Source organism: Aotus nancymaae, unplaced genomic scaffold, assembly GCF_030222135.1.
Source record: "Aotus nancymaae isolate 86718 unplaced genomic scaffold, 86718_ANA_hifiasm-v0.15.2.pri h1tg000014l, whole genome shotgun sequence".
NCBI classification, from domain to species: domain Eukaryota; kingdom Metazoa; phylum Chordata; class Mammalia; order Primates; family Aotidae; genus Aotus; species Aotus nancymaae.
In genome coordinates, this window is record NW_026988425.1 from 112417294 (window position 1) to 112444291 (window position 26998).

General features: G+C 46.0%; 1 protein-coding gene across 2 annotated transcripts in view; it reads left to right on the top strand.

The window, feature by feature from the left end:
- Positions 1 to 26998, top strand: part of IGF1R (insulin like growth factor 1 receptor) — a 320134-nt gene that overhangs the window by 60260 nt on the left and 232876 nt on the right. For both annotated transcript variants that reach the window (XM_012438640.3, XM_012438639.3), the window contains one exon: positions 110 to 655. In XM_012438640.3, the coding sequence (XP_012294063.1) occupies positions 110 to 655 (546 nt within the window). The remainder of the gene's footprint in view (positions 1 to 109; positions 656 to 26998) is intronic.

Here is a 26998-nt window from a genome sequence, read left to right on the forward strand (position 1 = left end):
AATACAGGGTTCCTGAAAACCAACTGTATTATTGATTGGAACATAGTTTAAAAAACTATTTCCTTTTAACTGAGATGTATCCCGCCTTTCCCCTCTTGTTTCCCTTCAGTCTGTGGGCCGGGCATCGACATCCGCAATGACTTCCATCAGCTGAAGCGCCTGGAGAACTGCACGGTGATCGAGGGTTACCTGCACATCCTGCTCATCTCCAAGGCCGAGGACTACCGCAGCTACCGCTTCCCCAAGCTCACAGTCATCACCGAGTACTTGCTGCTGTTCCGAGTGGTTGGCCTCGAGAGCCTCGGAGACCTCTTCCCCAACCTCACGGTCATCCGCGGCTGGAAACTCTTCTACAACTACGCCCTGGTCATCTTCGAGATGACCAGTCTCAAGGATATTGGGCTTTACAACCTGAGGAACATTACTCGGGGGGCCATCAGGATTGAGAAAAATGCTGACCTCTGTTACCTCTCCACTGTGGACTGGTCCCTGATCCTGGATGCAGTGTCAAATAACTACATTGTGGGGAATAAGCCCCCAAAGGAATGTGGGGACCTGTGTCCAGGGGCCATGGAGGAGAACCCAATGTGCGAGAAGACCGCCATCAACAACGAGTACAACTTCCGTTGCTGGACCACAAACCGCTGCCAGAAAAGTAAGAATGGTGCTGACTGCTGCTTTCTCTCTGCTGCTTTCTCTTCTCTCCTTCTCCTCCTTGACCTCCCTTCTCTTCCGAATGCACGAGTTCCACTGGGCAGGGTGCAGTCGTGTTGCATGTAGGATGTGGCACACCTGGTCTGCGGAAGTTGTTCCTAGCAGGGGTCTTGGTTGGCTTTCCTTTGCATCTGGGACTCTTGGATTGTGGGACTGTGGCATGGCTGGAGGCCATCATGGCTGCTGTCAAGACTGTTCAAATCACATATTGGAAATAATCCACCACACTCCTGGGCTAGAAACTTGCTGACCTTCAGCTTTGAATTCCTGATGAGAAAGGTGACCTGGTGTGCTTGGAAGTCCCTGAGCCTTGGTAGCTCGGGGCTTCTTATGTGTCAGCTCTTTCATCCTTTGTGCGAAGTGGTATTTTTTGTTCTGCAGGACTTCCTTAGCTTGAATGGACTTGGAATATGGTTAAATAAAGGGAAAGTAAAGCACTCCCTCACATTCTGTGAAAGTGGTCCTTGGGTCCTAGTGATGATATTTTTATGCTCAGGTGTCCTGGTTATGACAGAGCACCTGGCCAAGGTGGGAGACCTCTGGACCCATTTCCACCAGTCCCACATTCAGGCTGTACTTGCAGGTAGCTGTATAGCAGGGTGCATTTTTAAACCTCTGGGATTCTGTTTTCTTTCTTTTATACCTGTTTACTGAACAGTTGTGAAAATCTTAGGAAATCATGAGTGAAGGAACTTTGGAAAGTGCTTACTGCTCTGGGGGTCAGATGGTGGTATTTCGAAGCTTCTTATATATTTGTCTGCAGTATGCTTATTTTCCCTTGAGAATAACTGAGCTCTCGCCTTCATGTGATCAATTCCTTGAGAGCCAGGCTGTTTGGTACTAAAATGTGACTCTGAGCCTTCACCTTATTTCATTCAGCAGTGTTTAGGTATATTGGCTAGGAAGGTTTTCCTCACTGGTTGAAAGTCAGTGTGTTAGCTGTAAAGAGCTATTATTTAAGTGTTGGCCCAGTTAAAGGTGCAAGGATCCCATGTTCTTAGGTCATGAAGAGCCAAGAAACCCCAAATTGTTAGACTTGCCTAAAATAAACAAATAAAAGATGAGACCCGACGGGTGAAGTGTGTAAAAGAAATAAACAAAAGGCCAGACCTCACAGGTAGCTCTTACTTCAGTTCCCCTTCAGCCAGGCCTGAGGCAGGAAAAGGATCTGTGTACCTGATCTGCCACAGACTTTTATACTTTTATCTGCAGAATTTGATCAGTGTGTATGTGAACATTGATTAGTAAGGGCAGGGGTCCCACTGGCTGCAGCCAGCCGGTACCTCGTAGAGCTCTGAGAATGCAGTCAGATCACTTTAAAGTTGGCGAGAGTTGGAGGAAGATCTTAAGCTGAAGTCACTTGTGTGGTTGATTAAAACTGTGCCCTATCATGAGGTTACCCACTGGTTTGAGATAACAACAAAATATATATTTTAAATAACCTTGACATTTAAAAAATTTATCTGAAAAGTAAAAGGTGTCATCAAAGGAGGCAGCGTGTAGTAGAAGAGAGATGTTGAATGTGGTGACAAGGGCCAGGAATGACCTTGGATGGGCCAGCCCCTCTGGGCTGTAGTTGGGCTTTTTTAGGATACTTCTAGGGCAGTCCTGTACATCTTGTAGTGGTGATTAGATATGGGCAGACAATGTTTTGAAAACTCATCATTAAGTGGGGAGTTGTTCAGGAACTTGGTAATAGTTACTTTGGTCTTGCTGTGGGTTTTTTGCTGTTTCTGATCAGCTCCTTCTTGAAGACCCCTAGGGTAGGAGTGAAGCCTGCATTCTGGGTCCAAGTCTGAGAGTGGCGACTAGAAATGAGCAAGTTATTTAAATTGCCTGGGCCTCGGTTTCTTCATACGTGGAATGGGGTAGAGCCTGCCTTCCTGGTAGGGTTGTTGGAAGATGAAAAGGAGAAAGGAGAAGCACCGTGAAAATGTAACTGTGGTTAGGAGTTGGGCTCTGCTGGTGACAGACCTGTTGGTTGGTCACCTGCTTCCCCAAGGCCACGCCCTGCAGCCTTCTCCTTGACCATCTCAGCCCTGCTGATGTTCGTTGTGATTTCACAATGGAGCACTTATGTAAAATTGATAACTGCTTTCAGGGAAATTGTGTTCCCTTCCCCTTGTCCTGAAAACTCAGGCATGGGCATGTTTCTTGGAGATTTTCTAATTGAGTCAGAACTTTCCCTTGGTTTGCATAGATTCCATTTAGACCTGCATTGTCCAGTGTGGTAGCTGCTTGTTGAATAAGCGGACACTTACTGAGTAAGCCACATGGCTTATTGAGTACTTGAACTGTGGCTTGTCCACAGTTGCAAACACTAGGTTTCTAAGACATGCTATAGGAAAAACCCTGTACATCATTTCGTTAATAATTTCTATGTTTATTACATGTTTAAATATACATTTTGGATACGTTAAAATATGTTCCTAAAATTTCATCTGTTTCTTTTTTTGTTTGTTTTTGAGCTGAATTTTCTCTCTTGTTGCTCAGGCTGGAGTGCAGTGGTGCAGTCTCGGCTCACTGCAATCTTTGCCTCCTGGGTTTAAGTGATTCTCCTGCCTCAGCCTCCCGAGTAGCTGGAATTACAGGCACATGCCAACACGCCTGGCTAATTTTTGTATTTTTAGTAGAGATGGGGTTTCACCATGTTGGCCAGGCTGGTTTCCAACTCCTGACCTCAGATGATCCACCTGTCTCGGCCTCCCAAAGTGCTGGATTACAGGTGTGAGCCACCACGGCTGACTCTTTTTAATTCCTAATGTGGCTGCTTGAAAATTTGAAATTACAGATGTGGCTTGCATTCTGTGTTGGTAAGAGAGCTTCTTTAGAGCATTTGTTTTAACACCTGGAGTTCTTCCCCTCATCATCTTTTTGGCTGAGTGGTCACTGCAGTGCTCGTAACCCTGCATGCACCTCTCCAGCCAGAACCCTTAGGAATCATTTGGGGAGCTCGGTGAAGGGCACTGAGTCTAGGCAGAATGGCTATGTGGAGTTTAATGTAAGCATTCAGATGACCATTTGAAAAGATGAAGCACAGAAGAATCCCATTCAGTTAATCTTCCGTTGGCTGGCTGTAGAACTAAGGAGAACATCTGGAGAAACGCGTCAGGCGTGTGTGCGAAATCGTTGAGCCTACTCGATTTTGTAGTGCTGATGCACAGTTTTTACTTGGCGCCGTCCTTGAAACTCCTTCTATGCCATGACTTTGCAGTGCCTGGCGGTGTAGTGGAGTCTAGCCCCACTATGGGCGTGACCCCTCTGTGGGTACTCTGTATAGTTATACATTTCTCAGTTCTTTTAGGATTTGGGAGTGGATTTTATACATTTTTGAGTCATTCCTAAAGAGCGATTGACCCTTAAAGAACTGTGTACAGTGCTTTACTTTCAGTAAGATCATAGCTGTGTGCTGCCCCTCTGTGACGTGTGGCCTGGTTGATTCCTCTTCCCTTGTCTTCTGATGCCACCCTCTTCTGAGTCTCTTCCTGCCCCCACAGCTGCAGCTGCTCCTCTGTCTCCCTCTCCTCAGTCTGGCCTTTAATAGTTGGTGGTCTCCTGACTGACTTAGTCCATTCAGGCTGCTGTAATAAAATCCCATAGCCTGGGTGGCTTACACACAACAGAAATACTGCTCACAGTTCTGGAGGCTGGAAATCCAAGATCAAGGTGCTTACCAAGTGAACTGTCTGGGGAGGGCCCACGCTCTGGTTCACAGACAGCACCTTTTCACTATCTTCACATGTTGGAAGGGGTGAGGCGTTTTTTCCTGGCCTCTTTTTTATAAGGGCACAAATCCCATTTGTGAGGGCTCCACCCTCATGACCCAGTCACCTCCCAAACTCATCACATTGGAGATTAGGTTTCAACATAAGAATTTTGAGGGGACGTAAACATTCAGATAAGAGCATGGCCAGATTTCTATCCTGGGCTCTTTTCACTTTCCTTGTTGTTGTCTCATCTACTGGTAACTTAATTGCCTCCTGTCTCCATCTAAGTTTCCAAATATCTCCAGCCCTGACCCCTTTTGAGCCCAGGACCTGTCATTCATATCAGACCACCATGAGCATTTCACTGCAGCTTCTGATGGTCTTCCCTGTTTCCTCACTTCTGGCCTTCTATTTCCTCTTAAGTGGGCTACACTCTTGTTCCCCTGGTTCTTATGTCAGGAACGTGGGTGCCCTTTGGAGACTTCCGTCTCCAGTTGGACACCAGGCCCTTTCTATCCCAAATGGAATGGGAATGCTGCTTCAGCTGCCCTCCTCTGTACCTTCCACTTCCAGCAGTGACATAGCCTCTCTCCTGCTTTGTGCCCTGTAGCTCCGCTAAGCACTGGTGAACTTTCCAGTATGCACTTTTCGTTTTATTTTTGAGAGAGAACCTCGCTCTGTCGACCAGGCTGGAGTGCAGTGGCGCGATCTTGATTCATTGCGACCTCCATCTCCCGGGTTCAAGCGATTCTGAGTAGCTGGGATTACAGGACCGCACCACTACACCCAGCTGAATTTTGTATTTTTAGCAGAGACGGGGTTTCACTGTGTTGGCCAGGCTGGTCTCGAACTCCTGACCTCAGGTGATCCACCTGCCTCGGCCTCCCAATGTGCTGGTATTATAGGTGTGAGCCACTGCACCCAGCCATCCATTGTGCATTTTGGATGATGTGCTCCCCTATCTGAAATCCTGTATTAGGTCCCTATAGGATAGGCATGTAGCACAGCGTGAAGCTCCTGCATGGTCAACAGCTGCCCCATGACACCATGCCACACTTCATGTGCCACTCCCTCCCACCTGCCTGTTGCGTCCTTGGACCCCGTGGTGCTCTCCCATGCTGACCAGCCGGCACGGCTCACCCAGTGGAACTCCAGCCTTGCCTTTTCCTCTAAAGGATGTAAGGGCTCTGCAGATTTCAGGAGGCCTGTCTCCGAGCACCTGGCGGGACACTTTTTGCCCCACTGTAAATTCTGGGTGTATCTTCCAGTGTGTGCTGTCACCCCAAGGGCAAGCACTACACCTGCTTAGTGAAGGATATATTGTTAGGAAGATACATTTTCCCCTTGAGAAGAGAGTAGGATATTGTGGCGGTCCTCAGTGAGCCAGTCGTGTCAGGATTATGAAATGCAGATGTTGACTGTGTCATTGTCACTGTCATTGCTGCTGAGGAGTACTGACAAAAATCGTCTCCAACTGTTAGTTGGCAGAGAGGATCCACTATGGTGGGTAGCTCTTTTCTTTCCTGCCATTGTCAGAATGATTCCCGGCCAAAGATGATGGAGAAATATGGATATCATCTGAAAGGTTGAAGCTTGGCATGTAAGGCCATTCATGACTTTGTAAGGCAGTTTTGCTGAAGGCCAGCTCTATGCTGGGAGGGACGGGGGTGAATCGTCCCAAATCCCTGTGGTTTTCTTACTTCCTGGTGAATTTGCTTAAGTGCCTGTTGTTTGCATGCCGTGGAGGCTTTCTGGTATTTGATTTAAGGTGCAGATGCCCCCACCTTCCCACAAAAAAACCCCAACAAAACCTAAGACCTTACTGCAACTAAGTCTCCAAGTACTTTTTAACTCATTGGGATGAACAGCCTGTGGTTTACTCAAATCACCCTGAGTGCGTGTGAGAAGGTCTGGGCTTTGCCAGGAAATCCAGAAAGGCAGGGCCGGTACCTGGCTTAGCTGGGGGGGCGGGCAGCCTTATTTCAATTAAAAGGGCATTGACTGGGAGCAGCAGTCCTGGAGTTTGTTGCATTTCCTGCTGCCCACAAAATGAGAAACCAGAAAAATAGTAGATTGGAGCCTTTGAGTGAGAAGGCAGTAAATGTCTGTTTTTATTGACAAAAGAAAAAGTTTTACTGTTACCTCACTGATGGCATCTCACTGACTTAAAATGAAGGTAGGTGGTATTAAGAAAAGTCTACATTTTTTCCCTCTACAGGTTCTTATATTCTTATTTATCAGCCACTCCTTACAAGGGCATTGTTGGCTCATGGAGTAGAGATGTTCTCCTTCCCTCATTTTCCTATGTAGGTTGGTATGGCTGACCTGCTAGGTCAAGGCGAGGACATGTTTGAGAATGTGTAAATTTGGCTGGAGCACTTTGGGAGGCCCAAGTGGGAGGATCACGAGGTCAGGAGATCGAGATCTTCCTGGCTGACATGGTGAAACCCCATCTCTACTAAAATAGCCGGGCGTGGTGGCATGCACCTGTAATCCTGGCTACTCTGGAGGCTGAGGCAGGAGAATCACTTGAACCTGGGAGGCGGAGGTTGCAGTGAGCCAAGATCGCACCACTGCACTCCAGCCTGGGCGACAGAGCCAGACTCTGTCTCAACAAAAAAAGAATGTGTAAATTTAAGGCCAGTCATAGTGGTTCACACCTGTAATCCTAGCACTTTGGGAGGCTGAGGCGGAAGGATTGCTTGAGCCCAGGAGTTCAAGACAGGCCTGGGCAACACAGTGAGACCCTGTTCATATAAAAAAATTTTAAAAATTAGCTGGTTGATGTGCCCGTAGTCCCAGTACCTTGGGAGGCTGAGCTGGGAGGATCGTCTGAGCCTGGGGGAGATGGAGGTTGCAGTGAACTGTGATAGAGCCACTGTACTTCAGCCTGGGTGACCGAATGAAATTTTGTCTGAAAAAAATTAAAAAAAAAAAAAAAAGAATTTATAACTTTAAGTTTTATAGCTGGCTTTTAGAAAGGAAAATAATAAAGAATGTGTAAGTCACCTGCTGGATGGGGAGAAGAGGGGCACATTTTCTTTGTAGTGAGACTCCACTCATGTGAGTTGCCGTATTTCATCTTAACTTTTTTTTTTTTTTTTTTTTTTTAAATACAGACAGTGTTTCTCCATGTTGGTCAGGCTGGTCTTGAACTCCTGACCTCAGGTGATCCACCTGCCTCGGCCTCCCAAAGTGTTGGGGTTACAGGCATGAACCACTGTGTCCGGACTAACTTTTTTTTTCAAACTTAAGCTACCTGTGAAGACCTGAGATGCTTCTGTTAAGTGCTGTGTGGTCTGCTGCCAGGCTCTGCAGGCCATTGCTCCCCAGACTGCTGAGATGATCATGACACAGGCCTGCATTTTCAGGTGGACTCTTGGGAGGGGCCTGTGGACCCTGGAGGAGAAGGCAGCCAGGAGAGGGGATCTGGCTTTGTGCTGTTGGTAGGAACTTGTCTCTGTTGCCCTGGAAGGCCTCTGCTCTGGTCAGCTGCTCCCAGTGTGGGGGTGATCTTTATTTAGAAGGGGGTCACATGCCCCCAGGCCTCGTTGCTATGCCTTTTATAGTCAGGCATGGAGCTCACATTCTGTTGTGCCTGATTGCCGACCCTTGCTGCTGAGATGATGATGCAGTTTGTATGCAGGTTTCCAGGGACCTGGCTTAGCCCACCTCATTTCTTGGGGCATGTGCCTCAAAGACTTTGCTCTTGGCTAATTGTCATGTAATGATGGTGTCACCATCCTGGGCCCCTGTCAGAAGTTTTTAATAGGGGTCTCATCTGAGAGACCAAAAAGCTTTCAGAATGACTCTATGGTGATTTTTGCAACGCCAGGTATTTGGAACATATCTGGAGCCCCTTCAGATCTCACCAGTTAAACCTATTTGTACAATCGTTCTGGCTTCTTCCTGTGCTTGAAAAGCCTCTCTTTGTTACGTTAATACCTCTGTCTTGCTTTCCTCATGTGTATGCCAGTGTGACATTCTCGGCAGAGTGGGGATGACGTGGAGCGTGTGGGCCCGTGGTTAATCTTGTCCTGAATTGCCTTGCTCAACTTGCGTGTATAGGGTGGTTCAAAAGTTAAGTTTGGCTGGTGATAGAGTTGGAAGTATCACTTAGAAACACGCCTCCTTTGGGCATATGGTGTGAATCAGGGACTCTGGCTATGAAAGGTGGGGTCTCTGAGCACCATCCTAGTTGGACTGTTCCCCTGACTTGGAGGTAGCGAGAGACAGCCAAGGTGTTTGTTCCAGGGAGGCTGGTGGGTGGAAGATGGGATTTTTCTGTCAGTGGCAAAGGCAGTATTAAGTAGAGCAGACTGTTTAAATCATATTTTAAGTAAAAAACAAAGTACACAGACAATCGGCAGAACTTCTGGGGGATAAGAACCTGCCTTCCTCAAAGAAGTTCACCTCCAAACCAGCGCCCATGGCTCAGCAGCCAGCGTGACAGCCCCAGGGGTTCCTGGGACTTGGGCATGCAAGGCTGGTGGGGGCAGGGACAGCTGGGTCCAGCAGTGCTTTTCCTAGGGACATTGCTACGTCACCTGTCTGCCCTGGCCTTCCATTTCCTTCCTTTGAACTCGGGGGGCTTGCATCGGACTACCTCTGCTATTTCCTCAAATTCTGAAATTGAGCAAGTTACCGCGAGGGGTTTCCGTGGTCTGCGCTGAGAAGGCTTCTTTCTCCTCTGCCTGTGTGTTCATGTGGCTTGGTCTCTCTGTCTCTCCTCGTTGATCCTAGTATGTACAGGCAAGGTATGCAGCATTTAAAATGTTCGTAACTCATCAAGTGGCACACTGATCTCCGTGTATAACTTGGGAATCAGTGATCTTTTATGTGGAAGAAGGAGCCCCAAGTAGAAACCCAAAATCTAGACCATTCTGGGTTCTAGTCTGTACCAGTCATGGACTAACTTACGGCTTTGAGCTGGATGTTATAATGAGAGCTGGAATTTCGTCTGATTGCACATAGCCTTGCTTTTCTGTCTTTGGAAAAGTAGCTCACTGCAGAGCCCTGGTAAGCATTTGAACTGCATTGCAGGAGTCGGCAGAAGAAAGAAGAGTCCTTGGAGCTTGGTAGGAGGTGTGAGGGCTTATGGGGGACAGTTGTCTTTTCAGGTCAAGGAACAATAAGGACTTCTGGGGCTGGTGGAAAGGGTGAGTCTTAGGCAGGGAAGAGTGACCATCCAGGTTAGATCGTTTCTCCTGCAGGGTCAGCTTGGCCACTGTTAGGTTTTCAGGGTGTCATGGGGCTGGCCAGGCCCTCACCCCTGATATCCCTGAGGATCTGTTCCTCACGACATTATGGAGTTCGTGGGGGCAGAAGCTGCCATCCTGTGCCTGCCTTCACCCTCAGTGTGACTGGTCCTCAGGATGCTTGGGTGGCCCCACACCTGGATGTGCGGCTTTCCCCTATTGGCTTTCCCCGTGGCATATTAACAGTGAGATCTGCAAGAATACATCATTTTGTACAGAATGGGATGCATTTCTTTTAAACCACATTCCTGTGTGGACAAGTGGTATCACATGCAAAGGTTTGAGAACCGTCGATGAATTAAGATAGTGCCATCTGTTTGCCTCAGGTATCCAGTGCTAGGACAGCTGTCATCTTCCTTCAGTGAGACAGAGAGGAATAGGACAGTACTTGGAAAGCATCTAATGGGCTTCCAAGCACATAGTAGGATTTTGGTAAATGGTGGCAGCTGCTGCTATGTTTTTTTTTTTTAATTAAACTAAAGTTGCATTCTGAGACCATCTAAAATTCTGAGGCTTAAGCTCGACTGACTGTGTATGTTCACTACTATATCTTTTTCTTTTTTTTTTGAGACGGAGTTTCGCTCTTGTTACCCAGGCTGGAGTGCAATGGCGCGATCTCGGCTCACCGCAACCTCCTCCTCCTGGGTTCAGGCAATTCTCTTGCCCCAGCCTCCTGAGTAGCTGGGATTACAGGCACGCGCCACCGTGCCCAGCTAATTTTTTGTAATTTTTAGTAGAGACGGGGTTTCACCATGTTGACCAGGATGGTCTCGATCTCTTGACCTCGTGATCCACCCTCCTCGGCCTCCCAAAGTGCTGGGATTACAGGCGTGAGCCACCGCACCTGGCCCCACTACTGTATCTTAAATGGTCCTTCTGTATTGCTTTTCTAAATTGCAGAATTTCAATTATCATAAATAGCAGGCCGTAGTGTAGGTGTGGTTCTTGCCAATTTGATCCGTATTATTCAAATTCTTGTGTCTGTTCAGATAAACCCTATCTTTAAAGAACTTTCAAGTACATATGTGTGTATCTGGGTGCCAGTGGAGTCCCTATAGTTATGTATAAACTCTATTTATTTGGTTCTCAAACAGTTTATTCTGTTTGCAAGTTTGGTATTTGGGCGAATTTAAGAAATATCCACAGATTCTTGTGTGACACAGACATTAAATACTATCTTTTTGAAATGCCTCCGCGTGTGTGCGTGGAGAACATGAAAGTGGTTAGAGTGGGTGCAGTTATTGGTAAACATAACAAAGATGTACATTTTTGTGACAACTGCAGGTCTCACATTGGTAGCCAACCATCTGCTCCAGGACGAAGCACGTGCCTGCTTATTCTTTTCTTTGGTAACTCTGGCAGTATGTGTGTGTGTGCATGCACGTGTGTGTGTTTGTGTATGTGCATACCACTTTATTCTCCCACCCAGCCTCCTCCTGTTTTGTTTCATTTTCCTCCTCCCACCCCCATTACAGGAAACAAACACTGGCTCTCTGTCCTCCCTTAGATCTTCCTTCTGCTCAAGGGGATCAGGTGGGTGGGAAAATGTTGTGCAGGAATGCCAGGCCTCTCCCCGAAGCCGGACTTCTGTTTCATCTCATTATTGAACAGAAGTTGCTTTTTGTTTCTTTGCCTTGGTCACAAACAAGCACCCTGTCCTCTCTTCTTTCTTCCTGCCATTTTTCATAGAATCCACGTGGAATAGGAACAGAGGCAGCGTATTTAGGGACCGTCAGGTGCTTGATACTCATGCCCTTGTTTAGAGAAGCTGTGCCCACTGATCCAACGTGTAACTGTGTCTAATTTGTTTTTCCAAATCCTAATGAAGGCGTCTGGATGATGTTAGTGAGATTGCCATTCCTGGGGCTTATGCAGGGTGGCCTTATGGAACTTAGCCACCTTCATGCAGAAACTGGTGCTGAGGGCAGCCAGTGTGACTGAGGCTGGCCAGCCGGCCCTGAGCTGCTTGTGCCCATGGGACCCCTGGGGAGGAGGGCCCAGCTGCAGTGCACATACATCTGCCCCTTGCCAGCAGATCTGTGAACCCAGGCTGCCATTCTGGATTTCCGGATAGATGCAAAGTGCTTGGATGGGTTTTAGCAGCTGCTGAGACCAGGAATTGGGCTTAGTAGTAAAAAGGGGGAACAAAATTAAAGAAGATCAGGAGGCAGAGCCTACAGTACAAAAAAGGAAAGACGAAGGTTGATATTATTAGAAATACTTCCTGGGCAGACTTAGTGTTTGAATTAGGATTTTTTTTTCTTCCCCCAGAGGTATTAGTTGTAATACAGAGACAAATGGAAACTAGTCAGATCCTTAGGTCCTAGAAAAGACCAGCTTTGTTCCTGGGGGTGGTAACCTAGTACAACGTTTCCGCTCCTGTTTCTTGACCTGTGAATGGCCCCTTCTGCTTTGCTAAGTAGATGATATTATTAAGTGCTTAGACTACTCTTCAGATAGGATGTAGGGATGTGTTTTTGTTCTCTTCCTCAGTGAATTTGAAATGATTGGATTATTTTGTAATACGTTGATACTACTTTTAGAAGCTTTTGAATAACTGTGTCAAAGAAGCTTTAGAACAGGTTTTAAGCAAGGTTGCAGAGAATGTATTGAGTGTCTTCTTCCACTCACAAGGAAAGACAGCAGCTAAATGCAGAAGTGTGCATTTGGTTCTAACTCTCTTCAGGCACTGTCCAGGCAGCACTATCCATTGGTGCTGCCCCTCCCCGTCGACGCTTCCCCCATCCCTAGCCATTCTTTTGTGACTAGCCATTGCTTATGAATGGAATTCTGAGAATGTATAATTTTCTAAGAAGAATACTGCTTTAGCTCAACAAATATTTCTTGTTTGCTGAGGGGGAAAGAAAAATTCCTCCTTGGAAAAGTCACTGGATGCCAGAGGTGGGTGATTAGGAGGGATGAACTTCTGGGTGTGCCTAGCAAAGCCATTTCTATTGATAGGCAATTAATGAAACAGCCAAACTTGACCTAACAGACTGCCATTTTGAGAGACATTTGTTTTGCAGGATGAATTTGCTTTGAGGTTTATTGGTGGCCGTGCAGTGCTGACGGCTGTCCTGCCTCCTGTGTCTTCTGCCCATTGCGATGCAGGGCAAGTTGCTTAGGCCTCAGACACAGGCTCCCTGAAGTTCATGTCCAGTGCTTTGGGGTGGGGGGATTTCAGACCCTTGACTTGACTTGGTCCCACTGGAAGGTTTCTGTTGCTTATTTGGGTAACCCCAACTCTGTCTTGCTGGGCAGGAGAGCTATCCTAATTCTTGGAAGTACTCAGAGTATAGAATAAAAGAGCTGATGAAAATGTGTAAGAAGGGAGTATGTGGTCATTAGAGAGAAATGATAATTGAGATGATGCTCTGACCCCTTCAGCAAAAAATAAAAGGTGAATGGTTTATTATGAGCTAGTTCAGATTCTGTTTTTGGAAGCGCGCTTGGTTATACATAGTGCAGTTGAAAAGCGTGAGGCGTGGACTTTCATATGCCAGCTCTTCAGCCTCCTGTAACTCCAGTTGCAAAATTACTCCAGTGTATCTAAATAAATGCAAACTCATCAGTGCCTTACCATTATGAAGCTGGACTGGAGAGGCAGGTGGCCTGGATAATCAAATGGCAAGAAGTATAGGGAGCAGCCTGGCTTCATGATCGGGGGAGTTTGCATGAAGATTGTATACACTTAAGCACCATTGCTTATTGCAGAAATCACGATCTGGCCTCTTCTACTGAATTTCCTTCCAGCTCTGAGATTCGGTGTTTAAGATGAGGTTGTTGGGGAACCTGGGGTAGATCTGTGTGCCCTGGCTTTCAGTAAATGCTACTAGGGACTGAAGACATGTTCTAGAGTTGAAATGGTATGAAGTAGTCAGCCTCTTCAGGATGGGCCTACCCATAGGGTACAAGACTGGACCTAGAAGAGGAGGCTGTGGACATTAGGAGGTGGCTGCAATTTGCAAGTCCCAGAGAGCTTGCTGAGGGGTAGCAGGTGTAGGACAGCAGGCGGGCGAAGCATCTCAGTGATAGGGCAGAAAGAAAGAAAGTGGCTAGGGAAGGAGTTGAGAGCAGAAAATTCAGGCAGGATTGATGTTAAGTCTTATATCTTTGAAGTGACTTTCTCTGGTCTGGCTTTCGCTTTACCAAAGTGAATTATTCATAAGTGCTTATGAGAAACACTGATGTAACTCGATTATGTGGAATGAATTTAAATTCATTTAAGTCATTCTTTTCAACTAAAGTAAGCTTTCCCTCCAGAATCTGAGCAGACCAGTAGCCCAGCAAGAGTTGCCTCCTGCCATGGCCAGTGATTGATGTCTTCTTCTATGATGCTGATGAAATGCTGGGCACTCTGAAGCGCTGTTGGAATGATCAAAGCAAAATTAAAATACTTTCTCAGTGGTTTGGGAGTTGGGTGCTTTCTGGTGTGTATTTCGGTTTTCAGCATCTGGGTTTGGTGTGCATCCATGGTGAGCTCCAGCTGGAGCAGACGTTACCTGCTGAGGCCATGCTCTTCATTGTTTCTCCTTAACTGGCAGCCACTTGATCTTCCGTGGAGCTTCCCAAATCTCCCTTACTGAGGTCTCTTGCTTCCAAGTTGCTTTTGTGCCCATCCATTGCTGGGTTATTTGGTCAGTGATGATATTTCTCTGTACTTTTTATCAGTAGGTTCAGAGGACCCCGTTTACTCCTCATTCATCTCTCTCCCCAAATAACTGAGAAACCACTTGTGGGTTAGGGCTCATGCTTTGTTTATAATTTTTGATTCTCCAGCCTCACAGCTATAATTTTGATTCTCCAGCCTCATGGAGAAGATAGTCCTAAAAATCCATCTCCCATGTGGGCTTGACCCCAGTTAGCATCTGAGTGGTTTGGTCCTCATAGTTCTCTTGGGGGAAGAGGGGGAAGGAGGAGAAGGTGGTAGTGGTGGTGGCAGTAGCAGTGGCAGCAGTGGTGGCATCTGGGACCAGAGTGAGGGATACAGAGACAAAAGAGGTTTTCTCTCAGGATAGCACCTGTGAGAGGGAGCACCTGTTTATATTTTGTACCCTGGACACCAGTCTTGCCTCACTCTAGTGCTGGCCCTGGGGGGTGCAGGAATTTTATAAAGAGATTTATAAAATAGTTTTGGATGACCAAATTGGTCCCTGGTTCTAGCTGGAATGAATAAACCAACTAAATAACAATAAAGTTTGAGAGTAAGTGTGTGTGTGAGAGAATGTGTGCACATGTGTGAGTGAGTTCTTCACTTTGCTGACTTGTAAATTATTTGGGGTCCTGTGCTCCTCCCTACCATTCTTATTCATGCCAGTCCACCACCATTAAGGAAGTGAAAGCGCATACATTGTGTACGTGCCACTCTCATGAAGAGGGAGACTGGGGAAGAGGTTTGAGTCATAAGTCACACCTAGGTTAGGTCTGGATGTGTCTTTGCAGATTTCCTCGCTCGCTCCTTGGCCAGAGTTTCCATCGTGTCCCTCAGCTACACAATTAAGGTGCCCCTGATTTGTACAAGTCTCACACTAGGCAATATGAGATGACACAAACTAGGATTTTGTTGTGGGATCAGATGAAAGCACTTGACATTAAAAAACGAGAGCGACAGCTTACGCTGTGTGGCGAGACACTCCACGGCTTTTGCCAAAAGATGAAGAGAGGCAACAAGTGCTAGGAGCTCAGAGAAGGGCGTTCCACATTTGGAGCTTTGCATGGAAGGAATATTTGGGTCTGGCGAAATCGATGCTTTTCGTGAGGGATGTCCACACTTGCTCAGTACTGTTTGCCGAGCACTGTATACAAGGCCCTCCACTTGTTAATGAGTTGTACTGCAGAATTTTGCCAGGCATTTGGAATGTGGAGTATATTATTTTGCAAAGACGAGGTCTCAATGGTGGTTTAGGTCCCAGGCCAGTGTCCCTCTGCCCCCTACCCCCATGTGTGCCCTCAAGCCAGTTTGGCTTAGACATTATTTATCTCTGACTACTGTGTACAGCTTTAGTTCCATGGGGGGAAAAGGCTTGATGAACTAACTGTCCTGGAAGGTGGTAGCTCTGTTTTCTGATGGATGAGGTAGGGGTGGTGGGAAGCTGGTAGTTTCTACTTTATACCTGTTTAAAAAGTCCCCTCTGAGACCTTAGCACTTGCCAGATGCTCAGGATTGGGGGAACAAAGGAGCTGCCTTTGCAGGGGTCTGTGGGTGTGCAGTGGGCAAGAGAGCAGGCACTGAGTGCCCTGAGCTTCCTGCCTGTGTGGGCGGGAGGATTCTAAGTGGAATCAGGAGCATCTCCGCCTGGTGCTGGAGGAGGTGTGGAGTTGAAGGTAGGATCTTTCTCTTGAAGGGCTTGAATGAGCTTCTGTGTGGCTGAACAGAAACTAGTTCATCACTCATGTCATGATTTTTGTGAAGCATGGGCTTGGGGTCCAAGTTTATGTTTTAGGTACCCTGTTGTAACCCACAGCCACCGAGAGAGAGTTTTATGATAAAAGGTCAGCAAAGTATCTGACAACATCTCACACTAGAATGGGCTTTGTACATATTTAGTTCCCTCTCTTTCTATTCCCCCTATCACCAACTTTAAATCAGAAATGTGAGGGTACTGATTGAAGCTTTTTGTAACTTTTCTTATTGAGAGTTGTTCTCTGGAGTTGTCTCCCAGAACAAAGGAATTCCAGATGTCCTCCTCCTTCTCTCCTTGTCTCTTCTGTCCTCCAGTCAAAGAAGAACTCTGCCTGTGATCTTTGGCCTGGAGAAATATGAAATCTATGTTAAGTATGCAGACATGAATGGGCAAATGAAGGACATGTGGCAAAGAGGATCTGCCGAAACAAATAAGTAATGTAAATGGGCAGAGGGAAGTATTAAATTCATTGCATCTTTCAGCTCCTGGTACTTAAGGCAAAGATAAAATAGGGAAAAGGTTGTCATTTGAAGTAATGGACAGATGAGGGAGTTTTGAAGCTAGCTGGGATTTTTCTGCCTGTTAATAGAGTGACTTGGATTACAGACTATAAAATAAAGAGTAGGGCAGTTCCATTTAGTATGGATCATGATCCTGATTGCTCTCTGAGCAACCTCTGTAGTAAGGGAGGAGAAGGTAACATCCCTGGGCCTGGAAGATATTGGATAACAGCTCATTAAACTCTTGTCAGAAGCCTTCATTAGCATCATGGGAAGAGCTGCTATATCTATGTTATAAAGCCATTTAGATTTTTTTTTAAAAATGTATGTTCTTAACATTTTTTGTTTATTAAGTGGGCCAGTAGATGAGGACTGAATGGATTTGATTCTGTCATCATGCATAGTATGCCCAGAAGCCAGAAGGTTTCCCTGAATTTGTATTATGGTAGTGAGGGCAAGTTTAATTAGGAAAAGCTTTGGAGCAGTTTAGGCCAATCCACTTAATTGTATCAGCAATTAATATTTTAAGAAAATGGAAAGAATTAAACAAATTTACATTTCTTCTAGAACTTTATTTTGTTATCCTTTAAGGTTATTGTAAATGAGACTTTTGAACTCACAGACTAAAACAAACTGTAGCAAATAATCATTAACTTTTTCTATTGTGTGTCACCCTCCCCAACCAGATTATTCCATTAGTGTCACTTAGGAACCAAGAACCTGTGAGTTTACAAGATGCATTTTTGAGGAGACTCAACTTTTTTGATTTCTGTGTTAAAGAAAGTTTAGGTATGGGTCCCAGAAATGAGTTTCATGGAGAAGAGATGTTGCCTCTCTGGGTGGATACTTCAGGGGCCACTGTGGGCTCACTGTGGCTTTCTGGCACTGACAGTTATGAAGCAGGGTTACTGAAGTGGGAGAAAGCAGCCAGTTCTCCAGCAGCCTCAGCGAGAGCTCTCATACATCTACCCATTTTCACTGGGTAGGAGCCATCACCATCAGCCTTTCTATGGCCCACAGTGCTGTTTTCTGATTAAGCTGAGACCTCTGTAATAGACAGGTTGTCATTTTTTCTTGTATCTAAAAGTAGGCTTGACTGCGGTGGGTCTCCAGCTCAGAGCAGGTCTGGCTAGAGAAAATGGGAGGTGATGACTGAAGCGCTTTGCCCTTATAGAACACGTGCTGGTGTAGAAAGCAAGAGGGTTTTCCTTGTAGTCACTGAAGGTACCTTGTGTACACAGAAAGAAGACAGAGGGAGTCCCAGATGCCTTCTTTCCCCTGACAGCAGGATCCTTCATATCTGTGCAGTATCTGTGGATTTGGTTATTCAAGGATGTGCTGCCATTATAAAACAAAGGCATCGGCGGTGGAACAGAGAAGTTCAGTGAGAACCTCTGTGCTCCATGAGCATTTTCTAGGAAGTAACTTCACCTGCCCTGTGTAATCCTCTGGAAGAATCACAGTGAGTTGGAAGGAAATTGAGACTTGGAAAAGTACAGGAGAGGTTAGCCCAGACCACACCAGGACTCTGAAGGCCAAGCTGGGTTAGAACCTGGGACATCCTTCAGCCCACTGTCTCCTGTTCCCCAAGCATTTACTGCCCCACTCCCCTTTCTACTCTCAGGGGCTCTGGATCTAATGAGGGGATTAGTGCAGTTTGCTGTACTAATACATTGCAAATGGTGCCAACTTAAAGGTATTCTGGTGGTGGAATCAGAACTTCAGCATCTTATTAGGTCAGATTATGTATCTCCTCTTCAAAGATTTTTACATGATTTAGTGTTTTCTGAATTGGATAAAAAATAAATCAACCATGTCTAAATCCTAGGCATTTCATCCTAAGTTGATGAAAGGGTACTTTTTGCTAATCTGTGGTTAGATTTCTTCAGAACCTTTTAGAAGATCCCTCCTATGTTTTGGGGTTTTGTAGATTTGAGCCCCAGTTCCTCCCACAGTGCTTCTCCAGCTCCTGCAATGAGGTAAACTTCCAGGCAGCCTGTTCACCCAACCCATGCATGCCAGTCTTCTTTGGGACTTTTAGGTGTGGACCCTGGGGTGTATAGGGATCAGGTGGGAGATGAGTTCTTTTGATCGAGATCTTTGTTCTGGTGAACTGACTCCAGTCCCCATCTGGATTCCTGTGGTGATTACTCTCCGTATTAGTCTGTTTTCATGCTGCTTATAAAGACATACCTGAGATTGGGAAGAAAAAGAGGTTTTAATTGGACTTGCAGTTCCACATGGCTGGGGTGGCCTCAGAATCATGGCGGGAGGCGAAAGGTACTTTTTACATGGCGGCGGCAAGAGAAAATGTGGAAGCAAAAGTGGAAACCCCTGATAAACCCATCAGATCTCATAAGACTTATTCACTATCACGAGAATAGCACGGGAAAGACTGGCCCCCATGATTCAATTACCTTCCCCTGGGTCCTTCCCATAGCACATGGGAATTCTGGGAGATACAATTGAAGTTGAGATTTGGGTAGGGATGCAGCCAAACCATGTCACCCTCTTAGCAAGGACTGTGTTCATGATCATGACTGGCATTCATTGAACAATGACGAGGTGCCAGGCACCTTGCCAGTATTCTTTAATCTTTGTCACAATCTGTAGGGTGGATATGGATAGTACTGTCCTTTTTTGTGGAAGAGGAAATGGAGGCACAGAGACCTGGTATAACTTGTGCAAGGTGCCATGCAGCTAAGCAGCCAACCAAATCCAGACCTGCTTTCCTGTGATTTTGCTGCCCCTTACTCTCCTGTCATAGCCCGCCTGATACTTCCCAGTGGGCTCCTGCTGAACACACACCCAGGGATGACTTAGTGGCTTGTCTTGCTCTGAGGAAGGCTAGACACCATGTTGGATGAGTTCTTGAAGATGTCTGGCTCTACTCAAGAGACTTTTAGATCTTTGGAGGTTTTGTCACACCTACCTAGTGCTTGGTAAATGTGATGTGGGTTCTGCCAGCATGATGCCCTCCCTTTCTACCACCTTTATATGAGTGGAGAACATCTATGACTCATAATAAAGGAAAGATGAAAATGAAAGAGTGATGTAGCATAGTTAAATTGCAGATGCTTTGTTACAAAACAGCTTGTTTCTGCATTTTAATACCTTGCTTTTCTCTGAATTTTTAAATTCCTCTCCTCCCCTCTTTAGGCAGAATTCATTTGTACATTAATGAATTTTTTTTTTTTTTTTGAGATGGAATCTTGCTCTTGTCCAGGCTGGAGTGCAGTGGCGCGATCTCAGCTCACTGTAACCTCCACATCCTGGGTTCAAGTGATTCTCCAGCTTCAGTCTCCCTAGTAGCTGGGATTACAGGCACCGTCCACCACACTCGGCTAATTTTTTGTATTTTTAGTAGAGACAGGGTTTCACCATGTTGTCCAGGCTGGTCTTGAACCCCTGACCTCAGGTGATCCACCTGCCTCGGCCTCGCAAGGTGTTGAGATTACAGCGTGAGTCACCGCGCCTGGCCTGATGAATTATTTTCATTTGGGGAGCAAAACTTTGATGCTCATCAGTGATTAGCTACCTTTGTTTTGTTCATTTTTAACTAGGGAGATTTCTTTCTTTTTAAAACCATTCTTTAATCTTGTAAAAATATCTTCAAATGGGTGGATGTTTTAGCTCTGATGAATGACAAGTTGTCGTAAAGGAAGAAAGGGATGTGATTTCCAGTAAACTTTTAATTCTTTGCAAAATAAAAATAACAGTCATACAGAGAGTAAAATATATGAAGAGTCAGGAAGTGATTTATCAAAATCAGATCTTGGACTGCTGATTTTACCATGAATTAGGCTCCCGGAAAGTGATTGGGCCAATGTAGCTTTACTTTTTTTTTTCTCGTTTTATTTATTAGCAAAAGCAAACTTATGGTTGCCTGCCCGAAGTTTAATTCAGCCTCTTTTGGGCAAACAACCGACCTTTACTGGGAGTCTTTCTCAAGGAGATAAAGGTGCACCCTGAAACTGTGCTCTCTGATTCCTCAGCAAAGTAAGACTTGAGTATGGAGCCTGGGTGTTTCTGCAGAGGACTTATGAATGAGATGGGCTGTCACCTGAGCTCAGGTGGGGCTGTTCCTGCCTGTGATGGTCTCCCCAACTCCTCCTGCAGTATACCCAGGGGCTAGAGGGCAGAGCACAGGTTTTCTTTGCTGGTTGGGGCAGCCACAGGCCTTCCTCCCTGCCTGCCTGTCCTCCGGGTGGGTCCAGCACCCGCTGGGATTCCTGTGGGCTTAGTCACCATGTGGTGGCGGCAGAAGGACTGGGGAAACCGCTGGCCGGCCCTGATGCTCTGTCACCCTGAAGGAATGTGGGCCAGGCCAGGGCTGCTGGGCCTGGAAAGTTCTCCAGGCCCTGTTTCAGATCCTGCCTGCAGACTCAAAGTAAATCTCCCTCCCCACTTTTTTTCCCCATCAAATAAAAAAGGGACACCAGGTAGCCGCCGCTGTACTCACTGAAGATGCATTTTTTAACTTGCTTTTAAACTATGGTTTTTTGTTCTGAGCGTTCCTGGATCTTTAAACACACCCCCAGCTATTCAAGATGGGCTTTTCAGTGAAAAGTGCTGTGTCCCAGGAGAAATCCCACCTGTTGTTGCCGCTGGCCATCACAGATCCCCACGTCTGTCTGTGAAAGGCTGGCTGGGCTGGGCGGGGATGAGAATGGTCAGGTTGTTTAGACTCAGCCTGGACTGTCTTTGACTGGAGAGGCCTGAGCTTCTCCTCCGCTGCTCAAGACCCCGGTTAAGGGGACAGCAGAGCAGGGATGAGAGGTGGCCCTTTTCATACCACCTCCCAGTGAAAGGGCATGACTTAATGCTCCCACCATTGCCAGCCCCAGTTTCAGGGTCCCACTCAGTTGCATTTGAATGGGTTTCATGACAGGTGCTTGAAGAGCAGCTATCAGCAGCAGACCTTCAGGAGGCTGAGCCCAGGCACGTGAGCATGTTCTGAGCCATTGTAAACTCAGGGAGGTGCCTATGCTGACTCCCGGGGCCACCTGGGGAGAGTCAGGCCCCATCGCTTCCTCTTCCTACCCCCAGGAGCGCATTCTGCACTCTCTCCCAAGGCCAGCTGGTGGCTGTTGGTGACCACTCTCTCTGTAACCTTTTTAAGTGGCTGCCTTTTCTCTGGTGGGGAAGCCAGCACCTTTATCCTATGACAAGAAAACTCTTTGCAGTAGGTGGTGGTAGAATCAGACAGATTGGCTTAAAATCTTGGCAGTGCTACCTCTTGGCTCTGACACGTTGGTCAAGAGAGTTTACCTTCCTAATTCTTCTCAGCTACAGGACTCTGGATGCTCAGCTTCCTTCTAAGGTCATTGTGAGAGGTAAAGAAAAGGGGTTAGCCCAGGGCCAGGCACGGCACAATGCCTGAATGAAATATTAGCTTGATACTATCATAATTTTTAAATTCCTGTAGGACTCATTGTTCAAGGATTACAAGGCACACACAAAAAATACTGCATTTTGAATTTGTGTCTGATTTATACATTTCCAAAGTGGAATTCTCACTACAACAGCTGTTCTTTGAAAGGTTAGATCTTTGTCCTGAGACAAATTAAGTGGAAAAAGGTGCAGAGCATTGTATGTACTGTGATTCTTCAGGGCTTAATGTAAAAAGAGCATGTATGCTGGTGAATGCTGGTTCAGTCATTAAGAAGTTGTCTAGAAGGAATCCCAAGAAGTAATAAGCACTTACTTTTCATGGAAAAGAATTGGAAGTTCTGGGTGACTTCCACCAGTAATCTTGTATTATTTTTGCACTGTTTGGATTTTTTTTTAAACATGTACTTTTATTTCTTTTATTCTTTTCAAAGGTCAGTAGGTGTTATCTGGACAATAAGGTTCTGGTCTGTTTTCTGTTTTCTTCGTTGTACTGTACATTAAGAAAAACAAACTCTAATGTGCTTTTTTTTTTTTTTTTTTAAGTGGCCCTTTCCATATCTGATTGTCCTTCAGTGAGAGCAGGCTGTGTGGTCTTGGTGAACTCTCCCATTCCCTAGAGACAGTATCTGGGGGCCTCTCTGCCCTTCCCAGGAGTAGAAGCCAAGGATTCACCTTCATCCTCTTAAAGAGCCCAAACAATAGGTCCTGGCTGGGGTCTTGTGTAGAATGCCCTTGAGACCACATGTGCGAGCATGTCTTTCCTTGGTAAATGGCCTTGAAAATGGCATGTGTGTCTGGCAGGCCTGGATAAGGCTGGGCCTGCGTAACCCTTGGAAAGCACAGTTCTCACTTGTAACACCCTGTCTGCAGGTCTGTGATATTGTAATTAAAAATTTATGGGATCACATGGGCCTCTTTAAAGGGCATCTGGTCAAAAGGCACAGTTAAAAGCAGAATTTGTGTCAGTGGCTCCTTTAATTTCTCAAATACGATTCTATTTGTAAATTCATCCCACTGGGCTGGGTGCGGTGGCTCACTCCTATAATCCCAGCACTTTGGTAGGCCGAGGCAGGCGGATCAGTTGAAGTTGGGAGTTTGAGACCAGGCTGACCAACATGAAGAAACGTGGTCTCTACTAAATATACAAAATTAGCCAGGCGTGGTGGAGCATGCTGTAATCCCAGCTAATCGGGAGGCTGAGGCAGTAGAATTGCTTGAACTGGGAGGCAGAGGTTGCAGTGAGCTGAGATTATGCCACTGCACTCTAGCCTCAGCAACAAGAGTGAAACTCTGTCTCAAAAAAAAAAAAAAAAAAAAAAATCCCACTGGATGCCTGTGTTGAATTTTCTGTTGATGAAAGCAAAGAATGTTTAAAACTGAGGTGGACCCAAATTCTAACGTCTGAGTGTGCCACTGCTTAATTACTTTGGGCAGGTCAGCTCACCTCTCTTAGAAAGAAAGGTGTTATACTACATCTGTTTTTCAGTTTTTTTTTTTGTTGTTGTTCTTTTAACTAGACCCACAGTAAAACACAGATTTACACCATGATCCAAGGACAAAATAAGTATATAACTAAAGTAAGTGTTTCCAAATCACTTTGTATCTGACACAGCACTCACCCTTTCTACCTATGTAGTACCGCAATATTTTCTTCTATTCTGATGCTGGTAAGAGATGCCTTAGACTGATTTTGAGAACTACCAATGGGTAGCAACTAGCAGCTTAAAAAGCACATGATTAAGGTCCTTTTCGCCTCTGATTTTGAGTCTGTTGCCTCTCAGTTGAGTACCCTTTACTTAGTGCACATGAAGTTGGCCTTTGAGGTCAGCCTCCTGTCTTCCTGTGAAAATGAGGAGGGAAGGGAGTCACTTGTTTCACTTCTGCATGGCTACACCCTGAGGACTGGGAGGAATTTAAAAATTTGAGTATATGTTCCCAATAGTATGATGTAGTTGACTGTTTATCTGTAAGCATTTTTAAATATTTGAGATCTGCTGTATCTTGGGTAATTTTAATCAGTTTTTAATTTGTAAAATAATGTCAAGTCAGTTATTAAAGTAACAAAACTAATGGCAAACTTGATACCTTCCCCTTTTTTAAAAACTATATTTTTCCTTGAATACTTACAAAAATATTAAAGAATATCACATCAGTGTAATCACCGATGAATTATTTTCTGATGGTTTATTGGAAAAGCTTGATTTGGAGCGATGACAGATAACATTGAGTGTTCTTTCTGTTAACTCATGCTTGTAAATAGCCCCATTAGCTAACTTCTAGCAAGGCTTTGTTAGAAATGTGGAATCAATTAGATGAATTTTGAAAATAACTTGGTCTGTTCTAAAAGGCCCTATGAGATCCAAACTGTTGTGGCCTGGTGCCTAGTAACATTGATGGCCATTTTGAAATGTTACCATAGTGATAATTCTTCTGGAATCTCAAGTCATTAAAAGTGATATGGCTAACTCTGGGCCTTGTGCTATAAAAATAGATGTCATGGGATGTGTGAATCCTTTCTTCAATGTTGTAGTTAATACCAGCTGAAGGAACATTTTGGTTGAATCCCAAATACATGTTAGGGGCTCGTCGCTTGGCTGCATTTTTCTCCTCTGCGTACATCATCTATCCATGTAATTAATTATTAACCCCTGAGAAGGAATAGCATTTTTAAAAGGGTTCAGTTTTTCCCTCATTTGACTTTGGTTGATTCTGTTCCTTGTTTCTGTCTCTCGGTGAACTTTTCAAAAGATGGGTTATGACAAAAGATTAATCATCATTGATGCTGCCCTTGCAGATCTGTGTATTGAAACTCCATCCAGCACTCTTCAGCCCTGTGGCTGGATTTAGCACCTCTTCTCAGGAGGGGTGGGTGTTGGCACAAAGCATGTCCAGTTTCCCTAAATGTCGTGTGGACACGTGAGAGGACAGTGCACCCTTTTGCCTTGGCGCTGCCCCCTCTCACTACTGAACTCCAGGGTAATAATTAAAAGCTGTGTTAGCTCTTCTCTGGTTAGAGGCATACAGGTTGGAGGCTTGTAAATAGCCATGAGCCAGTTGGTTTAGGCCAGGATGCAAACCATTGGAAAATGCGGTTAGCAGCGACAGTTGACAGCATGTTTGCTCACGGTGGTGGTGGTTGGTTCTGCTTGTTGACTGCAGTTGCTTGCATTGGGAGAGCCTGACTTTCCTTGGCCAAGTATGTAGCTTGAGACCAGTTGCATTCCTTTCACAGAGACAGTCTTAACCTCCAAGATCTGGGTGTTGCGCGTGCAGCATTCGTATTCAGCAAATGTTTGCTGATTTCTGCCTCCAACTACTGAACTCAGCTTTGGGGATCTGAAGATGAATAGATGCAGCCACACTCCTGGGGAAATCTCCCCGTGGGGAGACTGACATGGAAAGCAACCAAATGGGAGTGTGGTGCATATCTTCTTAGGGCTTTGTGCAAAGTGCCACAGGAGGCAGGAGAATAGTTAGATTGGTGTGGAGGGGTCAGGGTAAGACTCGCCTAGGAGCAGGGTCTCAGAGGATGCAGAGGACTTTGCCAAGTACCAGAGATTGTGGGGCAGGTGAATAAAGGCTGAGTATAAGGATAAGTCAGTTCAGGCAGACGTCCTCTAAGAATGAGGGTGAGAATGCTGACAGAAACCAGTTGTGGCCCTGTCTGCCTGCCCTAGAAGACTGGAGCTGACTTTGCAGGCTGTGGCGGTGAAGCAGGGCAGTGCCATGAGCAGATGTGTTTCCTGTAGGGTCTCTGGCAGTCGTCTGGGGAAGGAGGGAAGCTGGCAGAGCCCATGGGTGGAGGCAGGTGCCATTGCCATGGAGTGAGCATGGGAAAGGGGGTTGGAGGCCTTTTGGAGATAGAGTTAGCAAGACTTGGTGAGGGATAAAGTTGGTGGGGCAGGTGGAGGAAAAGGAATGAGCTGACGGATGACTGGAGATCGAGTGGCGAAAACGACCACCCTTGCCATTAACTAGGATAGGAAGAAACAAAGGGGAGGGAGGGAGAATGTGCCATTGAGATGTTGAGTTTAGGTGCTTGTGGCATGAGCAAGGAGAATGAACTGGTCTAAGAGGTTTTTGGAAACACTGACCTGGCTGCAGAAAGGAAGAGCCTGGGATACCTGTTATGGGAGTCATCCCAGTGGGGATGGATCACTGGGAAGGTGGCCACCCCTTTGGGAGGGGTCACTGGGATGACTTCCAAGGGAAGAGGTTGGTTGTAGGGAGCTCAAAGAAAGGAGCACCCCTCACTCCAGCCCGTCTTCAAGGATACTTGTTTGTCTTTTAGATTCTGTAAGGGGTAGCTGCTGCATAGAAAGATAGCTATGTGTGGGTGAACACCTGGCATATCCCGTGTAGGGAAGCTTCAGCAGACCTTGGTGGTGTTGGAAACACCACAATGATCTGAGGATTGGGTCTGGAAGCTCCTCTGAGCCTCCAAGAAAAGGGGCTGTTTTGAAGAGCTCAGGTTCTTTCTGGGCTTTTTTGAGACAGTCTTGCCTTGTTGCCTAGGCTGGAGTGCAGTAGAGGCAATAATGGCTCACTGCAGAATCAACCTCCTGCCTCTGGGCTCAAGTGATCCTCCTGCCTCAGCCTCCTGCGTAGTTGGGACTGTAGGTGCATACTACCATACCTGGCTAATTTGTAATCAGTTTTTGTAGAGATAGGGTTTTGGGCTCAAGTTATTTTCCCACCTCAGTCTCCCAAAGCACTAGGATTACACACGTGAGCCACTTGCTCCTGGCCAAGAAGGGTTTTTTGTTTTTGTTTTTGTTTTCTTCTTTTTTTTCCCAACCCCTGTGTGGTCCAGAGGAGGCTAGAGGATCTCAGGGGAATTCCCTCTCTGAGGAGCCTCCACTGCTACTGCATGGCCCCCAGCATAGTCATTTGAGCGAAGAGCCCTCCAAAATTATTAAGTTGATTTGTAGAATCAATTTGCAGCCTGACTACCTGATAAGGATGAGAAGTGGTGGACCTCCCCCCACAGTAAGGTCTTAACAAGATCTGGATGGAATGTG